This window comes from Oikopleura dioica, chromosome 2 (assembly GCF_907165135.1).
Source record: "Oikopleura dioica chromosome 2, OKI2018_I68_1.0, whole genome shotgun sequence".
Classification (NCBI taxonomy): domain Eukaryota; kingdom Metazoa; phylum Chordata; class Appendicularia; order Copelata; family Oikopleuridae; genus Oikopleura; species Oikopleura dioica.
Genome location: NC_137292.1, coordinates 15,300,592 through 15,319,684, shown reverse-complemented (window position 1 = coordinate 15,319,684; position 19,093 = coordinate 15,300,592). Strand labels below are relative to the sequence as shown.

General features: G+C 42.9%; 5 protein-coding genes across 5 annotated transcripts; 1 reads left to right on the top strand and 4 right to left on the bottom strand.

Annotated features, from left to right (window-relative positions):
* The first annotated feature begins 766 nt into the window (after positions 1-766).
* LOC145696690 (uncharacterized) lies at positions 767-4,678 on the top strand. The gene is made up of 5 exons (XM_081773770.1): positions 767-1,068; positions 2,515-2,616; positions 3,338-3,383; positions 3,939-4,222; positions 4,387-4,678. Exons 1-5 carry the CDS (start codon positions 931-933, stop codon positions 4,519-4,521), a joined length of 705 nt encoding a protein of 234 aa, XP_081629896.1. The 5' UTR covers positions 767-930; the 3' UTR covers positions 4,522-4,678.
* A 632-nt stretch (positions 4,679-5,310) lies between these two features.
* On the bottom strand, positions 5,311-8,042 carry LOC145696685 (carboxy-terminal domain RNA polymerase II polypeptide A small phosphatase 1-like). The gene is made up of 5 exons (XM_081773765.1): positions 7,918-8,042; positions 7,691-7,867; positions 6,967-7,271; positions 6,720-6,916; positions 5,311-6,570 (listed from the first exon to the last, which is right to left on the bottom strand). Exons 1-5 carry the CDS (start codon positions 7,936-7,938, stop codon positions 6,455-6,457), a joined length of 816 nt encoding a protein of 271 aa, XP_081629891.1. The 5' UTR covers positions 7,939-8,042; the 3' UTR covers positions 5,311-6,454.
* A 72-nt stretch (positions 8,043-8,114) lies between these two features.
* LOC145698475 (uncharacterized) lies at positions 8,115-11,186 on the bottom strand. Its single transcript, XM_081775678.1, has 9 exons — positions 11,049-11,186; positions 10,897-10,997; positions 10,649-10,849; positions 9,267-10,606; positions 9,016-9,215; positions 8,836-8,969; positions 8,652-8,790; positions 8,513-8,605; positions 8,115-8,437 (listed from the first exon to the last, which is right to left on the bottom strand). The coding sequence occupies exons 1-9, from the start codon at positions 11,133-11,135 to the stop codon at positions 8,288-8,290; spliced, it is 2,445 nt and encodes an 814-aa protein (XP_081631804.1). The 5' UTR covers positions 11,136-11,186; the 3' UTR covers positions 8,115-8,287.
* Positions 11,161-12,282, bottom strand: LOC145696698 (uncharacterized). The gene is made up of 6 exons (XM_081773778.1): positions 12,117-12,282; positions 11,959-12,064; positions 11,823-11,901; positions 11,486-11,656; positions 11,365-11,442; positions 11,161-11,320 (listed from the first exon to the last, which is right to left on the bottom strand). The coding sequence occupies exons 1-6, from the start codon at positions 12,280-12,282 to the stop codon at positions 11,225-11,227; spliced, it is 696 nt and encodes a 231-aa protein (XP_081629904.1). The 3' UTR covers positions 11,161-11,224.
* A 64-nt stretch (positions 12,283-12,346) lies between these two features.
* Positions 12,347-19,030, bottom strand: LOC145696670 (uncharacterized). The gene is made up of 13 exons (XM_081773741.1): positions 18,688-19,030; positions 18,522-18,587; positions 17,431-18,478; positions 17,171-17,385; positions 16,893-17,010; positions 14,919-16,549; positions 14,763-14,872; positions 14,438-14,713; positions 14,166-14,394; positions 13,995-14,123; positions 13,800-13,952; positions 13,084-13,225; positions 12,347-13,040 (listed from the first exon to the last, which is right to left on the bottom strand). The coding sequence occupies exons 1-13, from the start codon at positions 18,880-18,882 to the stop codon at positions 12,853-12,855; spliced, it is 4,500 nt and encodes a 1,499-aa protein (XP_081629867.1). The 5' UTR covers positions 18,883-19,030; the 3' UTR covers positions 12,347-12,852.
* Positions 19,031-19,093: the final 63 nt, after the last annotated feature.

The window sequence follows — 19,093 nt, the reverse complement described above, 5'->3', positions numbered from 1 at the left end:
TTGTCAAAACAAAGTGCACCGATAAAGGGAATCCACCCACCACAAGCATTTGTTTTTCATCTCTAAAACAGGGCTTTTTTGTCTTTTGAAATATCACCACAGGAAATCCCAACAACGAGGTCACCGCCCTCGCCGATTTCAAGGACAAACTAATGAGACGGGAATAAAGCGCAAATCTGAGCGAGAGTGATTGATGACGCCAGTCGGAAATGACTTTCAAGGTGGTACAAGTTGATCTTCAATTGCAAATTGTTCGGAGAGAACTGCTATTTACAGAATCATCAATCAATCAATCGACAGCTTCATGGATGAGGAGATTCCTGACATGATGAACCACGCCGTTCGGAAGTGCTCAGGCACCTATTCAACCGCTAAATTACCTCGTTCTAAATTGAGTCTTAAGGGTGTCACCAGCAAAGTGAAATGTTTCAATTTCTATCATTGTTAGGGTTAGGGTTAAAGTTAGGGTTAGAGTTAGGGTTAGGGTTATCAGAATCTTACCAGAATATAAACCGTATTCGAAAGCCTTCAATGCTAACATTCGCAATCAAAAGAAACTCCGTTCTGACTCAACCCTGACAAGCTCACCTGCACCCCCGATTAGCCCTCATATCTTCCAAGTTGACGGTCAAATGCTGCAGATACGGAATCGGAATTCAAAGCGGTTTTCCACAATTTTTCGAAGCTCATCTCCGCGCTTTTGGGATGGCGCCCGCGTGCTGCCTGCGCGCGCGATCTCACCGAAGCCATCGCAGTTTTTCGAAAAAATCAAGCGTCGCCCTTTCCCGTTCAATAACTTATAAAAATCAAATCCTTTAATCTGAAACACCTGAAGCTTTTCTTTATTTTTCATATTTCTGAATTGGCTTGAACGCAAACAGACGGAAACAGAAAAGAGAGAGGACCGTAAAGAAGAAAGAGAGACATAAAATGAAGAAAATAGAGCTCCCGCAGATTCCGGGTACGGTTGTGCCCGAGTACGTCCAGATGATCGCCGGTGGAAATCTTCCAAAACACAGGGCTGTTACTGCAAGCCAACCGAAGCTGAGAAACATTCAGGAAGAACTGGTGAGTACCCAAGTTGATCATAAATCAAGGAGACATATCTAAATCTGTAAAAGCGCGAAATTGATTTTCCAAATGTTCATTGGCTGGATTGAACAATTATCGGTGCAATTATCGGCATAGATTGAATTCATCGCCACGCTAAGTTAGAATATGCTCTTCTTTTTATTGTAGATGCAAATACAATTTCGTGGCATAAAGGATATTTGCACGGATAAACAAGCTGTCAAAAGAGATCGCACAAAGTTCAGATAACTACAGTCTTTCCCGCTGAGTTCGTTATTTCTCTCTTTTCTATCGCAAGGCCCTACAAACGATACCCAAAGAGAGGTGGACTTTTCAGTGGTCTGATCTCGACTCATGAAGGGCATTCAAGGTCGACCGCGGGAACCATTCAATGATTCAACTCCTCCCAGTATTATTAATCCATTTCGTAACTGATACTTGGCTACTTCCCCTGACTGACAGTAACAAGCCCCCTTTGTTACTGTTAGAAAAGAGCTTGAAGGTCACGCCAGTAACTCTAAATCAAGCCGAGTTATTGCCTTCTCGCGAATCTGATTTTTAAGTAGGGCAGTTTAAAATAATCTGCATAAAATATTGATCTTGGCCCCAGCTGATTTCGCATACGATTATCGCCTGTAAACTCGCTGGATGAGCGCCACTCGCCCCTAAAACCAACCCTTCTTTCTATTTTCTCAAATCGAATTTCCAGAAAATAATTCAATTTCCAGTCTCAAGCCCATGCGGCTAAGGCTCTAAAAGAGAACTTGAAATAAACAACATTCCCAAAAAAAAACTTCCACAGCGGCAATTTCAATGTCGCCCATTGTGTTTCCGATAAACAACAAACAAATCTGGATTGTCTGCAACCGGGACCAAAAATAGTAGCATCACGCGAGAGAGGGATCAAAGCCACCTTTCCGCCGATTTGGGAACGCGCTCGTTTGATCTTTCTCTTGGGTGGTCTCCAGATGAGTATGCATCGGATTCCACTGCAATGAGCTTCCTCCCGGCATATTGCATAAATATGAAAAGGAGGAACTGAGGTGATTGCCTGCCTTGCAAAAGTTAATTAATAAAGACCGACAGCTAAAGCCTCGCGTGATGCATTTAGGAGTAGTCATTTGAAGTACGTCCCGTTTGATCAGGCATATCCCCTGGCGACCGCAGTCACCTGACAGAGGTACAAGTCCCAACAGCCGTTGCCGGTAGCCATCTAGCGATCCCTTTTTCGACTCCTGAGAACTAGGAAATAAATTCTTTTCCAAAGGGACCACCGTGGTCCACGGTCTTAAAAAAAATTACGACATGGAAAAGATACATCAGAAAATCGTAATTTTAGAACAGGTCAAAATAAACTAATTAAAAAAAGGGTCCAAATTTAGGCATTTTGGATTGTTTGTAAATCCGCAAGTGATTCAAAGTGGGATTAATTTATTTTTGTAGCTGGCGCTGACAGTAAGCGACGCCCAGTTGATTGAAAAATACGTCTCGTTGTACCAGCAAATCCGCGCTTTGAAGGAAGAAACGCAAAGTTACAATGATCAGGTAAGCTCTTGAACTTTGGAACTCTCTCAAGTGCTGCTGGAATCAATCTTGTTCTCGATTAACCTAGTTATAATGACCTGCCAAACTTCGAACTTTTTGAGGACCTGCCCTTTGTAACTCAATCGCAAATGATCGGGCTTATTTAAAAAATTTCGGCATGAGGGTCACTTAGGCCGCGTAATTCGAAACACTTTGACCTTTTGTATCTTCTGAAAGACGAGAAAAACCCCTTTGAATTTAAAATTTGCCTGTCAAAAGAACCAGTACTTTCCGCTTACTCTCGATCTTGTCAAAGTGCGCACCGGGCGAGCTCCCATCGCAATAATCCATAAAATTTACGGGACCTAGTTTGACACGAACAGATCAAACATGCGCGATTTACTACATCGTGTTAAATAAAGCAAATCAAGACGCCAAAAAATTCATTGCTCAATTCAAAGAGGGCCGCGGTTTTCTTTATTCCAATATGGAAATACGACTGAAATTGAAAGTTTGATGAACTGGGTGTCTTGTTTGGACAACTCTCTGACTTGCTCTGATCATCAATAATCCCTTTTACGTGTAGGCTCTGTCAAATGTGCCAAATTTGGACAGATTCGCGGTCCCAGATTTAATTGACCATTTCTGTCGGGCCGAAATTAGTCGAGAATAAGAACCATTCTTGGCATTTTCATTATGAAAACGATTCTTATCTCCGAAAGTCCTTTAACATTTTCTTAAGAGCGATAAGATCGTCCGGAGCGAAGAAGAAAAGAAGAAATATGCAGGTAAAACATACAGTCACTCGAGCAAGTTTTATGAAAGAGGAAAATATTTCCTGAACAGCATGGGACTCCTTATCCTGACAGACAGGATGTTGGCATGCTTTACAGAGAAATATTTGCGTAATAGCCGTGTTTCGTGACACGCTGTCAAGTTTACGGAGCTTCTTGGAACGCATTTAGACACCGACCTAGTTCAATCAGACGGCTACTTGTCGTATCGACGATAGCAATAACAGTAGCATCAATGGTCTTTCCCAAAGAATCCTTTCATTCCAATAGACGGCACGAAAATACTTTCAATAGGCCACTTTATTTGAAGCTATTTTTGCGTATCCATATTGATAGTTCCATCATAGAAACAGGAGTGAAAACAATAATCAAAATTTTCTAATATTCATAGCATTCAAAGCTCATAAATCAAAGAAGGCGATGCCCTCTAATGTAGTATTTACTCGCAAAAGTATGACAGGAGAGCAAAGTTCTCAAACGAATGTAAATTTACTCTTCACTTGAATTTGAACTATTGAATATTCTGCAAGTAGAAACATGCTTATTCAGTTCGTCGTACTGAAGTGCCAGTAATGCGTGCCAGCCGGGAGAGCAGCCGCCGCTCGCTGGGCGCTGACGACTCGCTGGACTCTTCCGTTGGCAGCGAGCCAGAGCGGAGTCTGAGCCAACGCTCGACGATGCTGTCCCTTCCCGCCAAGTTCATGGTTCCGCCACCGACGCTTCCCTTCGGTCTCAACTCGCTCAGTTCCGCGGCGGCGTTGACGACGCGCAACAACTCGGTCAACTCGATCCAGTCGTCCTCCAACTCCTCCACCCTGTCATCAACAGATAAGGTAACTGAAATGACAGTATCGAAAGTGCAGTTTCCGATTTTTTCGATGTTTGTTTGCTGTTCCCAGCCAAATGTGAAATTATAAAAAGCGAAACCGGTTCCTCTCTGGCCGATAACCAAAAACGAAAGCTCAAACAAACCCCAGCCTGACTGTATATCTTCTAGCCAATGCGCGAAAGTACCCCCGACGAGTTTGACGACATCGCGATGCCACAAGAAGGCGAACTTTCCAACCTCGATGTGGACTGGTTCATGACGTATGATTGCACCCTTTCCAGGCCAGAAAAATCAAGCGCGTGAACTTTCGCTCCGCTTACGCACCAAGTCTTCAACTACAGTGATTTCCAACTTGAGTAGTTCTTCGTAAAATATTCGAGTGCTTTACTTTGTTTTGCTGTTTTGCGTTTTCTATTTTGATAATTATTGAAAACGAAAGACAATGAGTCTGTCCTGCTTCTGAACGAGAACTGTAATACTGTAAATAAAATGATACTTTCAAACTGAAACAAAACAGATTTCGCCACTCCTTTCGTCATAAAATCCGGGGCATAAAATGTCCCCAGATTGATGCGTTTGGACTTTTCTAGTAAATAATCTGATAGAGGCTTGCGGCCGGATATATCCAGCTGTTCAAACCCAGCATACCCAAGGTCGTATTGCGATGACGTATTGGACAGGGGCCAAGGTGAATTTCGCGGAGATTTAGCACATCATTGTGTCAGAAGCCCGATCAAAGACTCGCTCCTTTATCAAATCATATTGTTTAACGCTAGTATTCGCGCGTTTCTAAGTGTTTTATGAACGGATTACCAGACCACTCATTCTTTTTCCGAAGACGGTACTTTTTCCATAACACTTTTAGACCGTGTTTTGTGTTGAATTCTATCTTAAAAGCGACTCATTTCAACTCCGGTAGGGCTTGATTGAGAAGAAATAAATATTCGATAGAAACAAGCTAAAAATACAACGCTGAGAATCTAGCCTCACTTGCAGATGCACAAGTTTAACCCTTCAATAAAAAGGTGAATCTATAAATAAAGACAATTAGTATGTTACTAATCATTGCACTCATAAATTCACCGTGAATCGTCGAATTATTCGTTCGTTTATTTATACACAGAATAAATCATCATTTTGGGAGCAGGAACTGCTTTTTAGGGGGGAGAATGGGATGTTTTTGGGGCGCTTGATGGGGTCAAGGAGCTCAGAGATTGATAGTTGGTGGAAATAAAACAAAGTTAGTGACAAGGATGTGGTGATTGATTCAAATAATTAAATTGGTTGGATTTTACGTTTGATTCTATCGCCAGAGCCAAGTTTTTTAGCTCGAGTGATAGATGTTGAATAGAATTGAAAGGTAAATTTGCGCAAGAGTTAGAAAAAACCACATGATCCATATTACTATACATAGGCAAACGCGGTGATAATTAAGCTAATTACGGAAACAATGCTTTTAAAAAGATGGAGAGGAGTTGAAATACGTTTGAACTTAATCTTGGCGGCTTTCTGCTTGATAATTTTTCGACCACAATGAAAGTATGCGGCTTGAGCACGAGACTCAAGAACTATTACAATTTTTAGAGCCAATTAATATCGGCAAATTAATAATTTTGATAAGAATGCATAGAGACGAAGCCACCAAAGGATAAATACAAAAAGAGCCTCTTTTTCTTCCGAAAAAAACGAACTCGGGAAAAATTACAATCGAATTAGAATTGGAACAAAACTTAGGAAAAAGGAAGAAGGGCTGAATATGGAAAAAGAATTTTTAAAAAAGAAGGCACAGCGTACTTTGAATAATTTTTCGAAATATCGGTAAAATAAAAAGTGAATCAACTCACCACATTATGCTGAAAATGGAGCAGGCATGTAAAAAATGAATTTGTGGCGTATACTTATGATAAGAATACCAGCCTGTAAGAAATAATAAGTCGACACTCGAAAAAGGAGTAAGTTTTATTCAACTTAAAAATAATCTAAAGTTGGGTCTCACAATGTCCGGAAGAATGCTTCGGAAAGAGAAGATTTGTTGAGTTTAAGTATTGAGTAGCTTGAACATAATCATCGTGGACAGTGTTTTTTTTCTTTTCAGATTTCATAAAGGGTTGAGCGCTTCCAAAAACGAAATAGGAGCTGTTTTGAGAGTTAAAGTAGTCTAAATATGTTATGGGCTCGAGATGTTATGCAGAATGACCAGAGAAATAAATTGATCGTTGTTTTTTCTTCTATTCATTCACTGGGAGTTGTAGCCTTCGACGAGCTGGGCTATTCTTTGCTGCACTTGTCTGACCACGGTGTAAAAATCTTCTGGTGTGGATTCGGCGATGCGCTCCATATCAGGAATTATATCTGAATTTAAGTTATTAGTACTGTGCTAGAATGGGTAAAATGCACCATCAAAGAGGGCATAGTGGGGTTGGGGATGGTTCTACCCCCTTTCATCCCCATTTCCCCAGGGAAAGGATTGAATGGGGTGCTATTTATGAGGATTTCCTCACCTCGTAGCAGTGTGTCATTTTTATCTTCGAACCAGCTACTGACTGGGATCGCATTTTGAGGTTGAAATAAATAACTAGCCGGCGAGTTGTCAATAATGATCGTTCTATCCAACTGTCTGCCGAGCTTGGTCAAGTCCTTGACGTAGTTGCCCCTGTCGTAAACGCACGACTCGCGAAACAATCTGCTGGAAAACTCACTAGAAATGATTGATGTTCATTAAATCTGGATTGATTAATCGGAGCTCACTTATTTGGGTCGATTTCGTTGGCGACTTCGTCAGCATATTTGGCTAATGAGGCGGTGAAGAGGACGCATTCGAATAACTCGCCGACTTTGGCGAGGAATTCATCCACGTATGGCCTCTTGAGCACGTATACTTGATGAACCATGTTCTCAATCTCGACTGGCACATGGAAGTCGGCGTTGGCGATCGGCTTGAACGAGGAATGCACAAGAGTTTCGTCGAGATCTATCACGCAACAGATCTTCTTGGGATCGTCCGCAGGGCCGAGCAGTGAGACGATAGGTGATGGATCGGGGACAACAACGTCCTATTAAAATTTTTAAGAGCCGCTCAGAGCTGTGAGAAGCTATTTATAGAGGCACGGGTGATCTAATACTACACGTAGATTACTTGTCAGTCCTGATATGTCAAAGATTGTTAACTAAGACGTTTCCGCTTGAATAGTCTTTAATTGCTGAACTGTTACCGTTGTCTTTCTTGTTTTTAATAAACTTCAAAGGGGCCCAAAAGTGGCCAATTTATCTACAAAAAGTAAACTTTTTAAATAACAACTGTCAAGACTCTCGTTACAAGAGTACTACTACCTCTGATGTTCAGACCTTTTAGAGCCTGCGCTATCCGCATTGTTAACGGCTAGCTACAGATCTACGGTCTGTAGACCATGTCCTCGATAAGAAACAAACAAATTTTTGATTAGGCACTCTATCACGTTGAGTGGCCACTTACCTCCTGCTTTGGGCTCGGTTCTTCAGGCGGCGGCTCCGATACTTCCTCATATGTGTGCGAGTTGCGCCGGTCGCCGAAGCAGCAGAAGAGGGACCGCAAGAAGCCGCCTCTTTCTCGTGATCGAGACTCGTTCCCTGTAAGTGCTGTCAGTTCCGCGCCATCGTCGGTCTTCTGCGCCTAAAGAAATAAATTACTTTCTTGAATCAGAGTGCGAATGACAAATCTACCTGGTGAATAATGCTATCCATCACGCTGGATTTCCGCTAACTGCTGGTAGAATATCAAACAGAAATAGCTTCCATTTTCTCACTCAGCCAAGATAATAATTAAGGCCGTTTCAAAATCTTAATTCATACATTCATCAAAAAAGCGAATTATGAATTGGAATATGAATTGATCTTAGCTGTTTTTGCCACAATTTGAAAAGAATAAATATTAAGCACAGTAGTTTTGAAGACAAGAATAAAGCAGCAGAGTGGTGGTTACAGAAATAAAAGAAACTTAAAGTTGTAAGCTGAAAAATAACTTAAAAAGAGGAGGTTGAATACAGGGAGACAAAAATAGTTACTGCAGTCAAACATGCAGAAAAAATGAAGACTACCGTTTGAACTTTGCGATACCTCGTAAAGCTTTTTGCATGAGGTGGCCAGTTTTGCGTTTGGACGCGTTGTTCGCCGAGGAAGCTACGTTTACTCGCGTTCGGCCAGTGTGATCGACGTCCCGTCGATTTGACGTTGGGGTTCCAAGCTGAACAGGGAGTAAATCAATAGTTGATAATATATAAGTAGGAAGCTCAAGGGCATCATTCTAAATGCGACTTACATTTCCCGGAACAGTAGCACTGTGATGCTTCGATTTCTGATATCCTGGAACATCAACATCGAATCGTTTGCTGCGTATATCAGTTCTCGACACCTAACACGAAAGTATTAGCCTCGCACGCATTAAAAACCCGCCATACTTTAACACCAGGAGGCGGCTTAACATATCCATGGCAAAATGCAAGTTTCGTATTCAACTGTTTTGCTTCGTCTTTTGCCGTTTTCTTGACAATTTTCTTCGTGAGGACTTTTAGGCGAGCGTCATTTTCATTTGTCAGTCTAAAGATATGGATGTTTTTGCAACTTCCTGAGTCACTAACTCACCGAATGAAGCCTTCCTTCCATGTCTCTCCGCGTCCCTCGACTGTGCTCGAACTGACGAGTCCATATTTTGCGTTGCACAGTTTTCGCCAAATGTGATTTGTGTCCTCTTCGAGATGCGGTTGATGCTCTTCAAGCTACGAAACGACCATTAAAACTCTGATCTGGCTCCTTGGGGCTTACTAGATTCAAACTCTTCGCGTCGAGACGTTCAAGAGCAGGCATGATAACGTCCGCCGCGTAAACAAATTGATCCATACAATTCAAGAGATACTGTGGATGAGTTGTGAGCATCTTTTGGCAAATTTCCATCAAAGGGTACACCTTTGCCACTAATCTGACTTTCAACGAGCTGCGTTCAGCGAGTAGTTCCTGCACTCCGCCTAATTATAATAATCAATCGCTGCCAGATAAGTTTCATTAAAGATCCCTACCTTTCTTACTAGTCGTTGCCAAAAAAGCAGCGTCACGATCGTTGAGTTCTTTCGGTGGCTTTTTGGCAGCAGCTGAGGCGCCAGAATTCATCGGCAAGCGCTTCATATCCGCTGCAGAAAGTTGCAAGCAGCTCGCATTTGATTCATCGACGTTGAGTTTTTTCGCCTTCTTTTTCTTCTTTACCTTCGCCGTGTTCATCGACATCATCGCTTCGAAGGAAAAACCTTCCGTTTCCATTTCCTCTTTTGCAACGAGATTTGTCTTGTTCTTCGCTTTTTTGAGTTTTTTCTCGGCTTTCTTTTTCGCAAGCTTCTTTTCTTCGATTTGTTGCGCGATGGTAAGTGGCGGTTCCTCTGGCTCTTCTTTGACTTCGGGCTTTGGATCGTATGCTGGCTTATGCGAAACTCTTGAAGTAGTTGGTATCTCTTGGCGAGGTTCTGGCCTGATACTCTTTTTATATCTCGGCGGTGAAGGGGTAGGAGGTGCTCCTCCATCTGATTCAGAATCTGTCCCAAAAAGGTCAATAGGTTTGGAGGAGCTCGCTTGTCTAGGAGGTGATGAGTAGCGTTCTTGTTTCACATGCAGTTTTTCTTTCTTTTTCTTTGGTTTTTTCTCGCTTTGTGCGGGGATGTATTCTTGCTTTACAGTATGCTTGGAACTACTGACGGATTGGGGAATGTACTCTTCTTTGATCGACTGACGCGAGGTTTTGCTCTTCGATTTTGAATTTGAGAAGGAGGGAACGTATTCTTCCGAAGGTTCTGCTTTGACGCTTGAGGGAGTGTACTCACTGTTCCACTCAGTTTTTAGCTGAGCAGCTAGAGCACGCTCCTTTTCTTTGCGCTTCTTCTTTTTCGCTTTTTCAGCTGCGCGTTTGGCCTCTTCTTCTTCCCTCTTTAGCTTCTCAATCTTCAGCCGTTCCTTTTCCCTCTTTCGCGCCTTCCTTTCATTTTCTTCTGCAAGAAATTTTTCGCGCTCCCTTTCTCGTCTGATGCGCTCTCTTTCTTTTTCTTTCTCTTTGAGTCGCTGCTTCTGTAATTGAGAGTCGTCGTGTGACGATTTAACGCGCTTCGATGGTTTTTGGCTTTCGTAATTTACATCACTGCGGCGCTTTTTTGATAATTTTTCTTTCTTGTTTTCTTTTTCGCTTGTAAGTTTATTCAAAAGAGCCAAGGGATCATCATCGTCGTCAGCTGGGAAGGCTTGATATAGATCTATGTCATCGCCGCCGTTTAGGTAGCTCATGTCCGCTTCGTCGTCGATTAGATCTTCCAGCTCGTCCTCGTCGTCATCTTCGCCGGCGTCGTCGTCGTCGTCGTCGTCGTCCATGAAGAAGCCCCTTAATTTTCAGATGAAAAGAGCTTTGGAAAGAATTACAAACCGGAGTTTCTTAGGGGGTTGTTTCACTGGAACATCATCACCATCATCTTCAGAGTCAGAACCTGACGACTTTCGACGGCGAGTTTCTTCTTCATCGGAGCTTGAGTCAGAACCGAATGCTCTTCTCTCTTCAAATCGTGTTTGAATTTCTTTGAAACGAGCAAGAACTTCTTTGGCGCGTTCGATCGTCCTTTTCTCAAGCCTATAATTAGATTTTCAAATTTATATCTTGGCTGAGAAAATTCATACTTCCTCTCGTAGTTTCTCAGAAAATTCTTGAGATGGTCCCTAATCCTGACTTCTTTGATGGTCTTCCCTTTAACATTGAGATTCTTAAGCTCGTTTATCACCTAAATTAGCTCTTATTTCAGCGGAGCTGTAAATCTCGTGGCATCTCATACCGAGTATGCTCTCTTGTCTGACTCGAAGGGCTTTGCCAATTTCTGTCTAAGTCTGAGGATGCGTTTTTCGGCATCGCTACTGCCCATCTGAAAAGAAGAAGAAGGATGAGTGGCGAGTTTGGATTGCTGAAATAAATCTGCTTGAAGAGAAGAGGGGAACAGTTAGATGTGAAAGGTCACTGGGCATAGCTTGCAAATATCGCGAAGAGCGCAACCATTGAGCCCCAAATTGAAGAATGAGATTGAAGATGCCCCTCGAGTTCGTTTTTCCGCTATAAATTTTATTCTTCCACACGCCTAAATTTACCTTACTTACAGTTTGTAGCTCGTCGAGAACACCGTCAACGTAACTTGAGAGCGCGCAGTTTCCACAATCACCAAATGGATCAGTGCTCTAGAAAAGATTATATAACCAAAAAACACAAAACACATTTTACGTTTTTTCTTTTGCAGCGGAATCCGATGAGGTTATTTTCCACCAGCAAGTCATTGTCGTCCATCTGGTCAGCTTTCTCTATCCTACCCAGCTCGTTCGTCCAGGTCTCCATTTGGTAGACATTTCCACTCACACGAGTGATGAATTTCTCAAATTCGACGGGGTTGCAATTCTTAAAAATCCAACTCAAAAAAGAAACTCGAAAGAAACTTGGTGCCCGAATTCATGTTCATCAATGCGGAACACAATTTTGAAAACAAACGCGCGAGTTAGTAGTAAATTTTTCACGCAAGCCCATTTTAGGTAGAGAGAGAGCGAAAGAAGAAAGGAAGCTGAACCTTATGAATCAAATGGGAGTTATTTTTGATCAGTTTGACCGCCTCCAGATCAAGTGGATGCAAAGTTGAGACATGGAACCGATAGAATTTATGTTAACATTTATCGCTACATTATTAAAGAGAAATGTAGACTTACTTTCTCCAGGCAATTATCATTTCTTTATTTTTTGTTTCTTGTGCTTTTTGGAGCCAATCTTTGAGAGGTTGATCCTGAGTAATCGCAGCGTACGATGATCGGTAAACTAGTTTTCTGGTAAATCATAAAAGAAGAAGAAAAACGCAAAATTGACTCACCAAGGCGATTGCCCCTGAGCGGGCCATAAAGAACACGGATCTTCTCGGCAATAGTAGCGACTTCGGCTTGTCTTGTCTCAAATTGATGCTTTTGGAGCGTCGCGAAAGTCCAGGATACAACTCCAACAAGTATTGGACCGGACTGACCCTTGAGAGCCGAGATCATACTTGAAAGATGCGACTGACTTGAAAGTTGAAAACGATCGTATGTTTTAAATTAGTGAAAAAACTCAGTGTTGTAATTTATTTATTGAAGAACGCAAAAGTACCAAAAAGTGGAAACAAAAACAACAGGAAAGCAAAATAATGGTCAAGGTCGGCATTTTTGACCGGTTTATATTTTACAGTAGATTATTAACAAGTGTGAAAATTATATATTTTTTTTTGTTTGGAAGCTCAGTTTATTTATTTGATTATTTGAACACATCAATTCTGACTAGAGACAACTGAGACTGTATTTTTTTGCGGTAAACGTGTTTTTTTTTCACGTCAGGAGGAGGTAAAATGATGATAATGAACAAGTAAGTGGCCTAGTAGGTGAGAGTTGAAATATACGGATTGCCCGTGGCGAAAATTGCTCGAGTGGCTGTGTGAATTTTTAGGGTTTTGGCTCACAATGTTGGTGATGCATAGTAGGCGCCGGGAAAATAAGTTAACTTTTGGGAAGAGGGGAAAGGTGCAATGAACTGGATTTCAATAGGGGATAACTTCGTGATTCGATTTAGGTGATTTTTTTTTATGAAAACGTTGCGTTTCGACCAGGAGCAGCTCCCATATTCGATCTGGAGACGTCCAAATGAACACTTGCTCCGGCGATTTCTTTGACGATTCCAGCCACGGTCATGTTCAGCATCTTGAAGGTCCGGGCATTTGGATCGCGGGGATTGAGTTGGATGAACTGTTGGATCTTTTGCTGCAGCTCTCCTAATCAGACATAAGAGCGATGAAAAACTTAAATAACACAAACCAAGAACTTGTGGGAAATGCTGCGAAGAAGGGTGAAGATAATTAAGACTCAACACAGCATCCTGTAGATATGTAAGCTTCAACGCTGACTTCGTTCCAAGATCCTGAGACAGCTGGGAGATCAAAGACAGAATAATATTTTGCTTCAGCGTGGTGATTTTTTGATCAGACATACTCACTTTTCCTTTAAAACTTTGCCAAAAACGAAAGCCGTGTAGTCTTTATTGAAGCAGAAAGGAAGTGAAAGAGGAAAAGAAAGAGAGAGAGAGAGAAAAAGATCAAGGCCTACGTAAATTAATATTTATTCAAAAGAAAAAATCGACTGAGCTTGGTATCTGTGCTCGAGCGTATGTCCATGTCAGAATCGTCCAGAAAAGCTGAATCTTTACGAGCCAAAGACTTATTCTGGATCGGTTTTGACGAGTAATGATCGGAGTCGTAGAACGACTCGCAGGACGAGATTATTTCAGATGTTAGATTATTGTAGTTAGTTTCAGCGGGCCTCTCAGGAAGAGCCTTTGGCTTGAGCTTGTACTCAGATTTGATGAGCTTTGCCGAACGAGGCCGGACTTGGGAAGAGTTAGAAGGAGTAAGAGAAAGAGAAGGTTTAGGAAAGGTAGAAGTATTGGAAGCGATGATTTTTGGCTTTGAAATGTTTCCTTTTGCTTGAGAGCTTTTTGGTTGTCTATTTGCCTTACTGTATTTATCACCACGCGCCTCAAGGCATGTCCCGCTTGGCCCCGCTTCGGGGCTGAAGATTTTCGCAGAGTCTACCGACTCCATCGTGTCCACAACAAGCCCCAAGTTGGACTGCATCAACGCAGCCGTAAATGCTTCATTATATTTTTCTCCATTCAAATATGCGCGAATCTGAACAGTTTTAGAAGAGAATGAGAGGAGATGTGAAGGTACCTTGTCTCGAACATCCGCGTTTTCGTCGATTTGGACAGGAGCTGGAGTCTGAGCACGAGCAATAGCATCTTCTACTTTGTTGTCAAGCTGATTTGTGTGGTTGTCGAGCATTTTTTGAATGTCCATTATCTACAAACATGTTTTGATTCCAAAATTATAAGTGCAAATTACCAATTGTTGTCGTAGTTGTGCGAAAGTGCGGTTCATAAACTGGTTTTGCTCCTGTGCGTTTCGCGCCATTTGCTTATTTAGATCTGATAGGAGTTGCGTCTGTAGAGTCTGGGAAATATTGGCTGATAGGTTTGCGGATAGACGTCCATTTGGATCCTCAGCGTTGGCGACTGTGCCTTCGATTGAGCTCACTTCGGCTCGCACTCGTTTTTCCAACATTTTTTCGATTCTAAGACAACTGTTAAAACAATTTAACGATGAGACATATTAACCTGGATATATATTCCTCTTGGCCTCTGCTGAAAGCAACAGAGAGCTGATCGAACATCTCGCGTGTTGCTTTTTCAAATTGAGGTATCGATGTTTTCTCAATTGAGCTTTGATAGACACTTTTGACTGTCTGTTCCATTGTCTTCGACATTGCCTGCATCATTCCAGGAGTGGCGTTCTGAACAACCCTCTCAATATGCTTTTGAATCGTCGGCTTGAGCTGCTCGATCTTCTCCGCTGATGCGCGCTCGACTGCATCTCCAACTCTCTTTTGAATTCTAAATATGCGCGTTAAATAAGCCCAATGCTTTTATGATATGCAAATACCCGGGTAACACGGCGTCGATAGACGAATTTGGAAGGCCGTTTGATTTGCTTTGGCTCGTGTTAATTCGCATGTCCTGATTTAGTCTTGTCATGTTCTCCTGATTGTTTCTCTAGAAGGAGAATATCGAGAACAATAATTTAAACGAATATAAGTACCTGGTTCCGTCTCATTTCAGCTCTAAGGGATTCAATGTCTTCAGATTGCTTCTTCATCATCATAATAAGCGTGCTTATGTCACTCTGGCTTGGAGTTCCATTGACAAGTTGAGTCTGAACAGGAGCTGCTGGAATGCGCTGAGAACGCGTCGGGATAAGAGAAGTAGGAGTAGGTGGCAATGGACTCTGAGATCCGTCCGCATTTCCATCTCGTCCGGCGGTTGGTTTCTTCGAGCCATCGCCTTCGACTCTCGGTTCTTCTGGTACCTTTGGTGCTTCGTCTTCCGACTCGACTTCTGGAGGCTCATCTCTGTCTTCGCAAACAGGAGTTAGGTTTCGTACTTCAATTCCATCTTTTGGAAGTTTCGGGGATAATCGTGGACCTTCAATAAACTTGACTGAGGTGTAAGAACTTCCTTCTTGAACATGATCTTCGATAAAGCACAAGAAATGGATCCACAGGTTTTCCTTTCCGTGTTCATTGAGCGCTAGGCATTCGCTGGGATCACTTTGATAAGCGAAGTTGTCGATTTTCTGGAAGATCTTCGTATTGTCCAAGAATTCGATGAAGCAGACTTCGCATTGTTTCAGCGCTTCGGAATTGAACTTGGATACTTTTGACGCGAACTCGTCGTGTCTTGGAAGAACGGAGCTCATGCAAAGCTTCGCATTCGGAAAAGCACTTCGTGCGGCTCCGAAAAGCAGCATCAGATCAGTGTTGAACTGGCTCTCTGTTGTTTTGGCGGAGATATCATTACTGCCAACATGGAAGATAACGACTTCGGCGTCTTTTCGTGTTCCCATCTCGGTCACATACTTTTTGATGTTTTTGGTGAGCGCGCCATCAAGCATATGGATTTCGCAATTGTACTTGATGGAGCCGATGATCCTATTTATGTCGCTGAGAATCTGATCGCCAAAGATCAATGAGACTTTGTTTGACGAAGAAGCAACGGGCAGCGGTTCATGGGGCACTTCAGGGCTCTTTGTCTTGTTTTCCGTCTGCGCTTTGAGCGACTGGAGGAGATTGTTCATTGCTGTCATCGGATCCTCCCGTTCGGTCTCGCGAGGAGTGAGCTCTGCTTCGTGCAACTCGCTCTCTTCTTGCATGTTGATGGGCGTGACGTTCGTCAAGGTGCTATCGTCTTCGAGAGTAACTACTCCCTTGCCTTTCTTTGATGCTTGACTGAAAATGCTTTCCAAAAGAGAAGGCTGCTTCTCTGGCTTTGGTTCGGGCTCTTTTGGCGACTCTTGTTCGAATTTGGCTGCTGGTTCTGGTTCAGGAACGCTTTTCTTGCCGAACAATTTGTCTAAAATCGCTGGCTTTGTACCAACGGATGAACTTTCGTCCGCTTCTGATTTGCTGTCTCCACTTGACTTTTTCTCCTCGTCAGATGCGAAACTAACTGGAATTTCAGTCGAAGCTGTTGTTTGGGCTTCTGGCTCTGTTTGGACTGGTTCTGATGGTTTGTCAGCGTCAAGGCCGGTTGTAGACTCGATCGCACCATTAGTACTGGTCGAGCTGTTGCTCTGTCTTCTCGGTTGACTCTTCAGCTTTTCCATGATTGAGCTCATGTCATTCATGCTTTCCTCTTTTTGCGGCGATTTTTTCTCGCTGCCCAAGCTCGAGTCTGAAGAAAGCGTTTCAAAAAATTGCAACTTTTGTGAAAATTTTCCTCTCATTGAAAAAATACTAATTCAAGATAAAAACATCGCAGCCAGCAAAGTTAACTTTGAATTTCATAATTGCGCTTATTTGAATGATTTTCAGCTAAATTAACCCTCGGGCCAGACGCGGCTACCGCTCAGTGTTTTTGCGAATACTGCGCGCACCGATTTTTTTCTAGAATTTAAAGCTCTAGAATGGTACTCTTTACGGGTTTTCAATATAAAATTTATGCGGTTAAATTGCAGTATAAAAAGTTTGTTTATGAAAAATCAACAGAAAGATCTATTCAAAGTAAAAAGTCAAACCTTGGCTCATCTTCCTCGCTGGCGATTTGGATTTATTGCGTCGCGAAGGGGTCTTAGAGCGCGAGCGTTTCTTCGGCTCCTCACTGTCGGATAGTCTCGATTTGGGCGAGTAGATTTGCTAAAGATTGCAGTAGTTGAGAGAAAAAATTGAGCTGACATTTCACAAGGTGAGTTAACACCCCGCAAAGACCAGTCAGGAGCTGATACTCCTCACAGACAGCTTCGCATGCCCTTGTCATAGAGCGAGCAAGTTTAAATTGAGCTATTTTTCAATTTACCTCATCGCCAGAAAGACCAGGAGACAGGACTCGCTGCGGAGAGAGAATGCCAGAAGGTGTGCCGCCGCCGGAATTGGGCACTTCAGTCAGGAAACTCTTGTGGTGAAGGATTCGACTTTGAAGTTTGTAAAGATTAGACTGGTGGAGTGTAAATGATTGGATTTGCACTCCTCGACGGCGACGCGGGGGCTCTTCGGCCGACATCATTGTGATACCTAAACGATTACTTCCTATTAACGCTCGCGATCAAGGACACTTACCTTTGACAGCGGACATATGGAAGGACAGAATCGGAGTATCAATGAGGCAGACGTTGATGGATCGGATGGAGCAGTCACCGTTGCTGTACGGGCCCTGGTCGCCGTCCCCAAACTCGGAGCAGCACTCGAGACAGTACAAGACTCGACGATTGATATCGGTAATCATGATGTAGTTTCCGGTCTGATCGACGGCCAATTTCATTTGCGGAGGAATACTGTAATTGTTCAGCGGCACCATTGGATTCATGTGAAAGGAGAGCGACTGCAGACAATTCCACTTGACTGTACACCAGATTTTAATCTCTTGAGTTTGTTTTGCCGCAGTGAGCAGGAATCGCCAGTAAGGCACGTCAGGGTCTGAGACTTGGTAATTGTCCAGGAATTTGATGCAATTAACAGGTGCTTTGTCATGCGGGTACCACTCGTGCAGGGTATTGGGAGTCTCGGACCTGTCCTCGGTGAGGCCAGCAGTGTTCCAGAATCGGACATAGCCGTCTTCGGATGAAGTACACATGACAGCGCCGTCCGGGGCGATCGAAACATCGGTGATGACATTTGCGTGGGCTTGGAAACCAACGTAGCCAGTAAAACCATTGAGCAAATCATCGTCTTTCTTGATCACTGGTTCTCCTTGCTTCGTGACTTCGTCGTTGATGATTTGATGAAGCTTGAATACTTCAATGTCGTTCATGCTCGTTGCGGCGAGATAGTTGGTTTCGACAACTAGCTCGGGCTCGTCTTCGTTTTTGGAGTGATGAATTTTAGGCGACCAGACGATTCTGTGGGAGGGATTTCGAATTGTGTTACGCTTCTCAACTTTGAAGAGAAGCTTGGTCTCGATATTTTTCGAGTTGCCTTCTGGCTGGCTGATTGAGTAAATGTAGATTGAGCCGCTTTCGTCGATTGCGGCGAAGAGGGACGAGTCGCTGTGGGCAAAGGCGACGTCGCAAACTGGGCCAGCAAAGCCTTTGATGAGCACTCGAGCGGCAGTGAGACGATTTAAAATTCGAACAGCATCAGATTTGCCTCGGATAACGTACGCGATGAACTAAATGATGACTAGGAGACATTCTTCAATAAACAATGTTTACCGTGTTGCTGGCAGTAATGAGTGATCCAATGTAGTACGCTTTTGGCCAGCTGAATTTTGTAACTGTCTTTGATTATGGTTCGGCAACTGACCAGAAGTTTTTTAATCAAAATTATTAATTTGCAAAAAAAATTGATAAAATCGTTGGTTGAATTGCGAACCCTCGCCTGCGATTTGACGGAAGTAGACTGCGGCTTGGACGATCCCGGGTCTGAATCAGGATCAAGGAAGAGGTCAACCTCTCTCGAGTTGACGCGGTGATACCCTGCGGTGAGGGTTATTTCAGCTTTCTCTTCCATTGTCTGAAGCAACCACGTAAAAGTGGGCGATTGGTAACATGACTTGTAAGAAGAAGTATCCATTTGTTTGAATTTAATTTTTGAAGGATGGTAAATGAGTAAACGTAAAAGGGAAAGGGCGTTTTGAGTAAAATGCGATGGCAGGGGAAAGTTCACAGCTCATCAAAACGCACGCGATGAATCATGCTTTTTGAGCTCTGGTCAGGAAATATAGACGTTCTTTTTTTAAGGTTGTGCAATTTATTTCGCCCACTTCCCCATTTTAAGACCCAGA